General features: G+C 52.0%; 1 protein-coding gene across 1 annotated transcript in view; it reads right to left on the bottom strand.

Moving 5' to 3' along the window:
- Nucleotides 1-1,670: 1,670 nt before the first annotated feature.
- Nucleotides 1,671-12,671, bottom strand: part of PIK3R6 (phosphoinositide-3-kinase regulatory subunit 6) — a 14,681-nt gene continuing 3,680 nt past the window's right edge. Inside the window, exons 5-16 of the mRNA XM_010167298.1 lie at nt 12,323-12,470; nt 11,050-11,136; nt 10,165-10,621; nt 9,409-9,508; nt 8,529-8,651; nt 7,908-8,018; nt 6,248-6,338; nt 5,464-5,534; nt 5,119-5,209; nt 4,568-4,638; nt 3,386-3,498; nt 1,671-1,827 (exon numbers count right to left, since the gene is read on the bottom strand). Of these exons, the coding sequence (XP_010165600.1) occupies nt 1,671-1,827; nt 3,386-3,498; nt 4,568-4,638; nt 5,119-5,209; nt 5,464-5,534; nt 6,248-6,338; nt 7,908-8,018; nt 8,529-8,651; nt 9,409-9,508; nt 10,165-10,621; nt 11,050-11,136; nt 12,323-12,470 (1,620 nt within the window). The remainder of the gene's footprint in view (nt 1,828-3,385; nt 3,499-4,567; nt 4,639-5,118; nt 5,210-5,463; nt 5,535-6,247; nt 6,339-7,907; nt 8,019-8,528; nt 8,652-9,408; nt 9,509-10,164; nt 10,622-11,049; nt 11,137-12,322; nt 12,471-12,671) is intronic.

The following is a 12,671-nucleotide window of genomic DNA, read 5'->3' as shown; positions in this document are numbered from 1 at the left end:
TTGGAGGTCTTTTCCAACCCAATCTATTCTAATCTAATCTAATCTAATCTATTTACCTTGTACTGATCCAAACAAGCACCCCTGAGTGATGGCAACCCAGGCAACAAGTTATCTGGGACCTGAGACAATGAAAAAACAATAGTGTCATAGAAGGAATGCCCCCAAATCCCCTCCCATGTGAATTTAGGGAAGACTCCCTGGAGACACCCCAGAACCACAGATCACAGACAGAAAATCAATAAATACACAACGTGTTTCTTCCATTATTTGTCAGCCATGAACTGTAATGAAGACAGGATCCTCATGCACAACCATCCTTAATGCTGCCTCAGTCTGAGCCTGAGCAGAAGCAGGGGCTGTGTTGTTGCTGCTCAGCCTGGCCCATCTGCCAGCCAGGGGAGGGTTTTAAACTGTGGTAGCGGCAGAGGAAAGGAAAGGAGAAGTCTTCATAGAATCCCAGACTGGTTTGGGTTGGAAGGGACCTTAAAGCTCATCCAGTCCCAACCCCCCTGCCATCAGCAGGGACACCTTCCACTAGACCAGGTTGCTCAAAGCCTCATCCAACCTGGCCTGGAACACTTCCAGGGAGGAGCAGCCACAGCTTCTCTAGGCAACTTGTTCCAGTAAAGTCTTGCACGCATCCTGCTCATCCAGGAGCACTACTCCACTCTTCTACATCTCTTACCTGCACAACAGACACAGATCAAACCAGGACAGCAAAGCAGGCTGGGATGCAGAGGTATTGCTGGCTGACCTCATGGAGGAGGTCTGCTGCTCCTGGGGTTGTAGGTGGTTGTTCCCAGGATGTACAACTGGAGGAACACAACCAGTGCTTGGGAGGCTCCAGACTAGATGCTGAGAGGTTGTGTGGTGAAGCCACAGTGAAATCCCAGCTCGGACATCAAAGAACTCCTGTGCAACCTCCGTTGTCTCCTCAAAGAATGTTTCTTCTTCAAGCAGATCCATCCCATTCACAGCTGAGCAGATCCCATAGCACTGCCTAGGCAGCCCGAGCTGTTCTTGCCCTGCTCAGCACTGTGAAATATCATGCTGGATTTCCCATGTCCCTGTTTCACACCATTCATCATTACTTTGTGTGGCCCCTTTGAAACAACAGTAGGTTTTCCACCCACTTGCCCAGAAGCTGCATTGAACACACGTGCTCTCCCAGTTGTGGTCAGGCTCACAAGGAGGTTTCCTAAATCAGACAGGGGAATAGTTGCTGGTTTGCCCAAACCCTGTGCCAGAATGAAGAGTTTGCTGTGCAGAGCACGACAGGCCCTGATCCCCTGCTGGGCTGTGAGACATCACCGTAACAAACACTGCTGTGTGATCCAGGAGCAAAGCAAGCGCCATCACCTCAGCTGTGTTTTCCCAAGTCTTCCTGACGTGAAGAAGCTCAAAGGTTTTTTCTGACTTGTGCAAAAGGATAAAACTCAGTTCTTAATCAACACTCTGCCCCTTGGGAGCAGGGTGTTAGTTGTTGTCATCACTGTCATTCGGCAGGGTACAGCTGTCCTCTCAGAGCCCTATCCACCTCTGCTCTTACAGCTTTTTACACCATTATTGCTGTAATATCATTGTTGGTGGTTTTTAGTGTGTTTTCTTTTTCCATCTCCTCTGCGATGACCCAGTGTCACATCTCTCACAGCAGGTTTTTCTATTTTTCTTCATTGGATGATGCCTGCAAATGTGTTGATAGGCAACAGCAGAGACTTGGGCATGTATTTCACAAGCCCCACATCTTCTGTTTTGTGCAGGCTGAATTTCATTGTCCTTGTCTTTTGCAAGCAGTAGCTGGGCTCTAGGCAAGGAGACACTTCCACACTGCAAGAGCACAAGAACATATTTACTGCATGTGCAAATCTGCCCTTGAGGGCCAGAGTCTGGTCTCAGACTAAACATCAGGTCTCTCCACTGGCTGCTGGGGGAGGGCTGTTGTACTGAGATGTGCAGCTGCTTTTAGGCTTTTTCAACTGATGTGTATTAGTGTTTGACCACAAAACCACTGTCCTTAGCCTGGCTCAGTTAAATTCTCAGAAATTCACATTTTTCCTATGTTCCATGAACCACAGACCCTATCTGTTCAGTTCTAACACATCATATGTCACTACAACTACTGCAGGCACATTGATCCCTGCTGCTTTCACAGGGCTTCATCCTCTCCCCTGCACCATATGTGTGATACCCTGGTGAGGAGTGCAGTCAGTGCAGAGAGCATCAGCTCCATGAAGTAACTGAGATCGTAGAATATCTCGACTCCCTGCTCCTTGCAGGATGACCTAAAACTAAACCATATGACTAGGAGTGTTGTCCAGACACTCTTTGAAGTCTGACAGGCTTGGTGCTGTGACCACTTCCCTGGGGAGCCTGTTGCAGTGACCAACCACCCTCTCAGTGAAGAATCTTCTCCTAATGTTCAGTCTGAACTTCCCCTGCTACAGCTTCATTCCATTTCCTCATGTTCTATTGCTGGTCACCACAGAGAGGAGCTCAGCACCTCCCTCTCCACTGTTCTCCTTGAGGAAGGTGCAGACTGTGACGAGTTCCCCTCTCAGCCTTCCCTTCTCCAAGCTGAACAAGCCAAGGGACCTCATCTGCCCTTAGTAAGTCTTGCCCTTGAGGCCTTTTACCGTCATGGTCACCCTCCTCTGCACACGCTCTAATGGTTTGATGTCCTTCTTCTATTGAGGCACCCAAGACTGCACACAGGACTCGAGGTGGGGCTGCACCAGTGCAGTGTGGAGTGGGACAGTCGCCTCCCTCAGCTGGCTAGCTATGCTCTGCTTGATGCACCCCAGGACACAGTTGGCCTTTTTGGCTGTGAGGACACACTGCTGACTTGTATTCAACTTACCATCAACCAAGATCCCTTTCCACAAGGCTGCTCTCCAGCCTCTTGCCCCCCACTTGTATGTATAACCAGGATTACCCCCTCCCAGGTGCAGAATCTGTCATTTGCTCTTCTTAAATTTCACACAGTTGGAGATTGCCCAGCTCTCTAGTCTATCCAGGTCTCTCTGGAAGGCCTCTCTGCTCTCCTGGGACTCCATAGTCCCTTCTAGTTTAGTATCATCAATCTCAGTGTCTAAGATCTCAGTTTGTCCCTGGAGGTACCTATCCTTCTACTGTTTAATGACAACACCTTACTTAATAGGAAAGAACTGTTTTGTTTTTCACAGCCTCCCCCGAAAGCACAAAGGTAGGAGAGCACCACTCTGCCCTGCTTTCCCTGGAGAAGCAATGTATTTATTGATGGGTCTCTTGTCATGGATCAGGACTAGGACTCCCTGGGAAACAGCTCTGCCACCTTGAGAGCACTTTCAGGGAGGGATGCAAAGTCACCACTGAGATGCTCAGAGCCTGGTGTGTGGGGCATTCTCACCTGATCACGTTTCTGTAGGTTCTCCTGCTGTCCTTGTCCAGACACACCGTGAAAGGCCTCTGCTCTGTGCTCTTGATTTTGATACTGCGTGTTTTCAACCTGTTTGCCACAGCCTGGATTGAGAGAGGAGGCACAGCCCAGTGAGTGTCTCCTTTCTGTCCCCTGGGCTGCAGGGTGATGGTGGTGTGTGCATACTGGGAATAACAGGGACAAATGATGACTTTTTTTTTTAACCTCAGATGTGACACAACGTGATTTCTTTAAGGAGGGAACTGTCTCTCTTGTCCTTTTCTGTAATCACAACCTAGTCAAATTTTGCAAGGGCTGGCTTTCCAAACTGGCAATGCTTGCCCAGGTTGCAAGGTTTGGGATGTCTGATGTGGTGCATGGTATGTTCTCCAGGGCTGTAGTGTACCTTGGTGGCCAGCACGGGCTGCAGCACCTTGGTGTTTCCAAAAGCTAGGTGAATAGAAGTAAAAGTGTGCTGGCTACCTAAAATACCAGCTGAGAGACTGGAGGCTCCAGGGCAACCCCCAATGACCAAGGCATAAGAGTGCTAAATGTCACACAAACTGCAGTGACACATTCCCATGGGACAGCTTGTCCTCTGGGACACTCTCATGTAAAATAAAAAGGACAGGAGCCCAGGTTTTCAGTCCCATCTCTTGCATGTCCATCTGAGTTGGCAATTAGATTCACTGAAGTTCCTGCCTCTTGTTTATACTTTATTAAACTATTTCTCCACTGGTCTCTACTCCTGTGAGCTCTGTGGGGATTAACACGTGGGGGCTGGGGAGGGCAGTGCAGCTGGAGGTGAGGAGCTAATGGAGCTGATCGTCACCACAGACCCTCTCCTGTGCCCAAGTGGATCCATGACTCTAGGGCTAAGACTGATTTCTCCACGTCATCCCTGGGGTCACAGAATCACCCCAGCAGCAACTCAGTCCTTCAGGGTTTCCCGAGACAGGATTCAATGTGGCACTGAGCAGTAGAGGTGGCATTAGGGGCTTTGGCTCAAAAATGTAGACTTTTCCATGAAAAGTAATTGCAAATCACTCTCTGAGCCAGGTGGCCCCAAAGCCTTCTCCTCCTACCCAGTGTTTCCCCTTTCACTGTCATCATAAGGGATTTCCTGTGCATTGGCTGACCCCTCCAGGGCCCTAAGCATCCACATCTACTCACCGAGAACGATCGTCCTGATAAGTTGTTGATCCGAACAATTTCAGTGATGTTCACATTCAGACACACCAGATCTGCAACAGAAGCAGCATGTTAGACTTGGACCGTGGCATGATCTCAGCTCAGCTTTGAGTGGGGCTGGTGCTAGATCCCACATGCAGGTGTACTGCCAGGGGTCTGTGGGATGCACAGGACAGCAGAGAAGAACTCTAGCAAGCTTCATGGGGTAAGGGTTTGTGTGGGATCATGCTCAGGGTGGAAAGCTCAGAGGCTATGCTAAGGGCAAGGTGAAAGAGGAAGGCTGCAGCAAGAGGGAGATGCTTTCAAGCCTAGATTATGGTTATGCTGAACCCCACGTTACAGGGAGCCCCAGGCATGTCATTCATGAGTAAACACACACCCACAAACTACGGTGACACCAGTCTATGTATGTCACTGATTCAACCCCCACAGCGCAGGCACATAGCACTAAGGACTATGGTCAGATTTACTCTACTGAGCACCAGAAAACCCAGCAAACCCTCTTCACAAGGCCTCAAGCAGGAGCAACCCACCTTCAGCCTCATCAGCTGGGATGGCTTTCATCACCAGACCCGTGGAGCGCAGGGATATCTTCAGCTCCTTCACCCGGTTGCTCACCACAGCCTGCAGGAAAGGCTCTGTTAATTCACCCTGGCAGAGAAGTTGGACACAAAGAGGTTTAGGGGTATTTTGTCACAAATGCAGGGTTAGCTATATCAGCTTTTAAAATTCACTGCAACCTCTCCATCCTCTCCTGGAGTGCAATTCCAGAGGAAAGAAGAAAGGTCAGAGCACTTCTTTTGGGAGATCTGTGCCATGCTGAGGTCCCTATGGACCTGTAGACAGAGACATTTTGGGCTGCCCAGAGCCCCATTTACCTTTCTGTATGTTATGGTGAGATCTATGCCAGGGCCATCCAGGGCTGTTTTCTTCTTGGTCATGCTTAACTCTGCAAGGAGGGAACCAGGTAGGATTGAGGTTTCACTCACCCCCCCTGTCTGTGGTCAGCAGAGAAGGTTCCTCCCATGGGATGAGCCAGCCCCTCTGTCACACGGCAGTTGCGAGCTGGCACATGCTTCCTCTCTCCTTGCCTATGGGAGCTGTGGCTCTGTGCACTCAACAGGTCCAGCGAGATGGATTCACTCGAGGGACTGTGCCCAACAGCCATGGCCAGCATCCATTGGATTGGACACTGGGGTGCACGGATGGAAGGGCTGGATGTGACCTCTGTAATGGTCCAGCCTTCAAGCACCCCTGTACCGTCACTTGCCAGTGACTCAAGGAAGCAGAATTTCAAACAAGGAAAATATCAGGCAAAGGAGTTGGCTATAAAGCCCAGCTTGTTTCCTTAACAAAAATATGGTGCTGGTCCAACTTCAGAGGGTCATGGAGCCAACCAAAGCCACAGTCTACAAAACCTGGTTGAGACCAGGAGCCAGTGACCACAGTGTCTCTCATTTAGCCTGGTGTCATGTGTCCAAGAGGGAGATGGAAATATTCAGAGAGACCTCCTGCTCATCAGGGAACAAGGGATATTGCCCCATGCCATGGCCTTGACTGCTGCAGGTTGAAGGATGGGGTGAGTGGAAGCTGAAGCTGGCAGGACCCCCACCCAGGACAGCAGCCCCTGCTATGGGGCTCAACTTGGGGACGCACACACACCTCTGGGGGAGACGCTCTCCTGCACCTGGGTGCGCAGCTCTGTGAGGAACACGTCCTCGGCTGGCTCCTGTGCTGGGTCATTGAAGAAAATCTGAAAGAGAGGAACATCTCAAAGAACAGCTCCTGTGATGTCACACTGGGCTTGTGACATCGTAAGGTTCTCCAGAGCACCCAGGTGTGACATCATCAAAGGGAACCTATGACCTCATCATGGCAGCCAGGGGCCTGTGGGATGGAGAGAGATGCTTTTGCTCTACTCTCTGAAACCCAGCAGTACGGCAGGCCTTGCCAGGGGCTGGTGGACCTGTCCAGCAGAGCCATAGGCAGTGTCCCCTGCCACTGGGTGTCACTGCGCCCTCACAGATGAGCCTGTTCCCAGACCCACCCAAAGACAACCCAGGTCAAAGGGAGCAGCTTCCCAGGCCCGACTGCAGATGCTGGTTTAGCTTCAAGGCATGTAATTTCTGTCTGATACACCTACATCAACTGGTCACTTCAGACCTATTAATTGTTTTTTTTTCATGGGCTCGTTTTGAGCAAAATGTGAAGATAAGGTCCTGGAGAACCTCTCCTAGGCAATCCTAGCCCTGCATCCTATTTCTGTGGGAGCTGACCCTCACTTCTAGGAAAACCCTCTACAGCCAAAGAGAAACAGCATGGTCTTAACCAAAAGGACAAAATAGGCTTAATGTTTCCAGATGAAGCAGCGTCACACCCTGTATGACAACAGGGCAGGTTAGGTGCCTCTATCTGAAAACCACATCTGGAGCCAGTTCCTCTTCCCCTGCTTGAGTCACCCACTCTCTTGCTTGCTTTTGATTTTTGTCTTGGAGGAGAAATGAGTGGAATAAAATTTCACCAAAAAAACAAAATACCCAGCCACACAAGCTGAGGACCAGGTGCTCCAAGTGTTTACAAGCTACATGTTATTAGTTGAAGTCCTGGTGATGCTCTACCAGTAATTACCAAAGCTCTTCCAGCTCTTTGCAAGCCACATGCCAGTCTGCTCATGCAATGGCTGCTCCTCTGCTGCAGTAGGTTACGGGTGGATTAGGAGATCTGTGCATCAGTGCCACACCAAGCTTTGAAGAGGGGAAACTGCCAGAGGAGCAGATGGGGGGTTGATGTTACGTGACTGAACACAGTAGTTCTTTGCTTTCTTATCGAATGCCAGGTCTCACTCTGATACCATTTCAGAGAAAAGCTGGCAGGAAATAAATCAAATGGTGTTTCAGGAAGCCCTGCAAAGCCCCTGCAAGGTACAGGAGGGTTCTGGCAAAGCCACTCAGAAAAATCCTGTTTGCTTACAGCTTCTAAAGTAGCAGGAGGTGCCAGAGCTCCTGAGCAAACCTGAGTCTAGCAGAGCAGGAAATCTGTGTCCCAAAGCAGTAATTCCAAGGTTCTCTTTGCTGACCTATGTGATCCTGATAACAGTCTTCCCAGGATCATTGGCTCTGGCTGAGCTGTGCTACGGGGAGTTGCCAGATTTGGAAGCCTGGCAAGGAGGGGGCTGGCTGGGGAGCACAGAGGCTCACATCACATCCAGGTTCAGATCTGCCAAAAGCCCCCAGACCCCCTGGACTTTGCAGAGCTCTGCCAGCAGTGGGGCTCTGCAAGCCCTTGTAGGGCCACGTGAAGGCACAAGAGATGTGGCACCCACCTTCACAGCATAGACCTGGAAGCAAACAGGCTGGGTGCCCATGCGGACATAGTAGGCGATCACATCAGTGATGAACAGATCAGTCACGAGGTGTTTGCTCGGAGAGGAAGGCTGGGGGGACAAATCACATTACGGATCAGCCACAGTCACTTCTCAAAAACACTGCCACAAACCCTCACGCCTTCCTAGATAAATAAAGGGCAATGAGCTGTCACCCAGGGCAGTGCTGAGCTGCTCTGCCATAACTGGTCAAAGCCAGTGGGAGAAGTGAAGGCTTGTGCCCACCTACCAGCCTTTTTCGTAGGCTGTCGATAGGGGCTCAAACTACCAGGAAATGAGACCTGGGGGGTATTTCAGCAAATGCCTCATTTACATTTTCTTTCTTGAAATCTGCCATTTCCTGTCCCTTGGACAAAAAAACCCATCACAGCAAACAGGTCTTGTGGGCTGGGGCAGTGTCAGCCCAGGCACCTTCCCGGCTGCCAGGCCAGGGTGGGTTTGCAGGGAGAAAGCTTTATCTGGGGCACAGAGGAGCCCTGCAGGGCACGAGCTCATCCTCAGGTACTGCAGATGTGTTGGGAAATGGGACGGGCTGAGGAGGGGGGAAGGTTCCCCTCATACCATGGTGGCCAACTTGGGAATCATGTGGCACAGCGTGTTGATGTTGCTCTCATACCACGGGTCAGCTCTGCCCAGGTACCCGGCCACCTCGCAGAGCTCCTCTTGTCTGGTGGCAGCGTGGTCCTACGGGAGAAACACACAGCTCAGTATGATCAGAGCTCAAAATACTGGGAGCCATAGAGGAGGCAGAGGGAGCTGGGGCATGAATTCCCCGTGAGCAGCTCCCCCATTCCTCTTCCTTCCCTGCTTGGTACAGAGAAGACGGCAAAACATTTCTTGCAGCACTCACTTAGCAGGTGCTCAAGAACAAAAATTAAGTGAAGAATGAAAAGAAGAAATACTCGTGTTTACAATGGCACATCTGTCAGGACTCACAGCCAGCTCTGGGCCAGTTTGAAATATTGTGAGAAGTGCGACTGCTTATTTATCACTGTCAGAGGGGAAGAGATTTGCCCAAGATAAACTGCAAGGTGGTGACTTGCAGAACTAAAACTGGAGCCATGACCAAGCAGGCAAAGCCCTCAGTAAGAGGTGACCACTCCCTCTCAGTGTTTGGGAGATGAGGAAAGCATCAGTCCTTTGCTAAGGCTCCCTCCATCCTCCTATAGCTGGAGCACAGCAGCAACACTGAGTGGCATTTCCAGGCTGGGAGTTGTCCCCTGTCAGGGAGGTTGGAGCGACCTGAATGTCTCCACAGCTGATGGATTCCCAAAGTCAGTCTGCAAACTGAGCCTGGCTGCCCTGTCCTGGCCTGGATCCACCTGGTTCTAGGAACTAGGCATTAATGATAAGAATTCCTGTAACCCCCCTGCTCCTCCTCCAAAACCGCTCTCAGGCACAAGCAGGCGGCAGTGCCTGGAGCTGCCAAACCCAGCCTTACCGCCACGGCCAAGGTGCTGGGTTGCCCTGTCGTGACTGGGATGTGGTAGAATTGCAGGTTCAGCCTGAGAGTCAGGAAAACTCGCCGCGTTTCTCGTTTCCTTGAAATGGAAAAATAAATAGCCATGGCACAAGGGGAAGGTGGAAGAAAACAGCTCCTGGCCAAGGCTGAGCAGTGCCAGGAGACCACAGCTGCTCTGCAACAGGAGCTCATGCCCTCCTCACACGTCCGCTTTGCCCAGTGTGACAGGATGGCAGTAATGCCCCTGGGCTCCCAAACCCAGCAAGGGATAAGGGGGGGTATCTGGATTAAACCCCAGCTCTGCAGTCTCTTCTGTACCCAGCTCTGTTCCCCAGGCTGCTGCCTGCACCATGACCCAGACCCACCCCACACTGGTCTCCTTGACTGGGTGAGCTGGCTGAGCAGCTGGAAAACAGCTTTTCCTTAGGATTTTTCCTTTTGCATAGGAGAACCTCCTGCCTTGTTTCTTGTTCGTTTAACCCATTCCATGAGCAGAAGGGAAAAACTCCCTGTGTGCACCATGTGGGCCAGCAGAGACAAACGATGCCATGCAGCCGGTGAAGATGGATGCATTTGGATGCAAAACACTTGGGTCCCATCCTGTCTCAGGTAACACTGGAGCCTATCCCAATTCCCAGCCATCCTGGCTGCTTCAACAGGCTGAAGAACAAGTCCCCACTCTATCCTCCCTTTCTCCAAGCCCCCAGAGCCAATGAGGTTGTGGTCACTGGTTACCTCAAAGAGTGGTAGGCTTGGGCCAGGCGCCCCAGGATCCGGTCGTCCCCCAGCAGCACGATGCGGGCAGTGTGCAGCCTCTGGAGCGGGGCTGCAGGCTCCGGGGGGATGCCAGGTCTCCTCTGTGGTTTCACCAGGGGCTTTGCCCCGGGACCGTTGCAGCCAGCCTGCAGGAAGGCCATGCTCTCCAGGGGTGATGGTTTTTTTTTGATGCCCCCCTTCCTCTGGAGCCGGGACTGCTCTGTCTCTGTGCTGCAAGGGGCAAAGGGCTCCTCAGCCGCCGCGGGCAGGTCGCGCTCGATGCCGCTGTCGGTGGAGAGCACGGAGAAGCGGGTCTGCTGGTAGCACTCGCAGTCTGAAATCATGTCCTGGATCTCAAAGTTGTCCAGGTCCTGGCTTAGACAGTCGGGCTCACAGCTCTGTGACATTGGGTGGATGAACAGGACCAATTCCTTCCCTGTGAGCAGAAGGGAGCTGGAGGTGGGAAATACAACCAAACCCTGGCTAAGTCCTAGTTCTATCCTGGCTCCTGACTTCTCCTGGAAACCACAGGGTCAATATCTCCACCAGCAGGTCCAAGGGGTGTCAGTCTTTCTGTCCCATTTCACATTACACCATGAATAGAGCTCAATATCACTCAAATCAGGTACTTTGGGCACATCCTGCTGCAGCCTGTCCCACAGGGCTCCCCACCTCACCTTCTTCACCCCTCTCCCCACTAATCCCCTGATCTGACCCCAGCACCCCAAAAGTCAGCACAAGCCTCCACAAGCTTGGCCCTTGGATGATGGTTATGAAACTCACTGCCCAAGAATCAGGGCTCAATGACATTTTGCACAGGCTTCCCAGCCTCAGGCACTCGCCACAGCCCCCTGGGGCACTCACAGAGCTGGTTGTCTTCTGTCCAGAGGTGGAAGCTGATGCTGGGGTTGGGCAGAGGGGTACCCTGCAGTCCTACCAGGGGAGCAGCACCTGCGGGAAACAAGGATGCTTGTAACACACAGGAGCAGACTGTTTTCCTGTGCAGGTGCATGAACCCCCACTGATGCTGTGCTCCAGGCACAAGCTGGGATAGCCTGTGCTGACCCCAAGGGCTATCCCAACCTGGTCACCTTCTGGCCAGACTTGAGACTGTAATCACAGACCTCTGCTCTCCCAAACTGAGCCATAAGAAAGTCCTTACACCACCAGTGAAAGGGAGAAATGAAGATGGGGAAACAGGCACAGGCAAGTGAAGGACCTTGTTTTGTTGCAGAAAGCAGAGGGACTGCAGAATAAATAAAGCAGTCTTCTAGCACCAGGCCTCCAACGTGTGTGGCAGGACCTCCCTTGGTGATCTCAGCTGAGATGCAGTGTACCTCTCTGACCCCACCATCGCTGTCTGTTTTTAGCCCACTATATCTCTGTGAGAATCAGTGAGACAATTGAATAGCTCACTGCCACCAAAAGGAGATGGTCCCCTCCTTTCCCTGCACCACTGTCTGCTCCTCTCCACATCTTGCACTGGGACAGTCTCTGGCTCTTTCTGGGGAGGGGGTTGAGATGCAGGGATCTTCCACCAGAAGCATCCAGGAGGAGGGAAGCATGACCCCCATTTCCCTCTTGTCTATCCCAGATCTGTGTGAGGAGCTGTGACAGATGGGGACATTTGTCATAGTCCGTGTAGCCCTGATGGCACCAGGCTGGAACAGAGCATTGCCAGGAATGGAAGGAGATGGCAGAACCACTGTCCATCACATTGGTAGAAGGAGGTTGCAGGGACTGGTGCACAGTCGAGGCCATGGCAAGATGTATCTTACACCAGCAGAGCACTAGAGAGTCTGTCCAGCCTCCCCTGGTTCACATCTCTGGCACCCTTTGCGAACATCAGAGACATGTCTCTGGGCCTCAGGGCAGCAGAGTTAGCAGCAGAGATTGCCACGATCCCTTTCCTCAGGTGACAAATCTGCCTCCCACTGCCACATGCAGTTTGCCATACTGGACATCAGGTCACTGCAAGAAGCCAGGCTGCGGGGACCTGATCCCAGTGGTGGAGGAAGACAGGAGGTGTGGATGGACAGGTGTGAGAGGAAAATGGCAAGGGCACAGCAGCAAGGCAGGGGCCTGCCAGCTGGCACAGCTCCCTTCAGTCACCATGCATAGCTGGCCAGGAGCTCACCTGCTTGCCAGGAGCTGAGGACAGCGTGGTAGATCTTCTCCAGCCTCGCTGCGTGCTGGCTGCGGTCTGAGCTTGCCCCGTTTCCTGCACACTCGACTGCCGCTACTACTTGCTGGAACCAGTGCTCCACATCACTCGTGGGCATATCCTGTCACAGGGAGCAGCTATTAACACCCAGGCGTGTGAAAAGAGGAGATTCTCCACAGGCAGGGCCACGGGAGGGAGCAGAAAGAGGTCAAATGAGTCCTGCAAAAATTGTTGTTTCACAGCAGAGGGCACAAATGTCCTCCTGTCCCCAGGGAAGGCGGGAGAAGGAGAGATGCTGGCTGCACTGGCTGCTTAGAGCTTT

This window comes from Antrostomus carolinensis, unplaced genomic scaffold (assembly GCF_000700745.2).
Source record: "Antrostomus carolinensis isolate BGI_N321 unplaced genomic scaffold, ASM70074v2 scaffold22174, whole genome shotgun sequence".
NCBI classification, from domain to species: Eukaryota; Metazoa; Chordata; class Aves; order Caprimulgiformes; family Caprimulgidae; genus Antrostomus; species Antrostomus carolinensis.
Note: the sequence above shows the minus strand (reverse complement) of the source record. Positions and strands in the feature narration are given on the sequence as shown.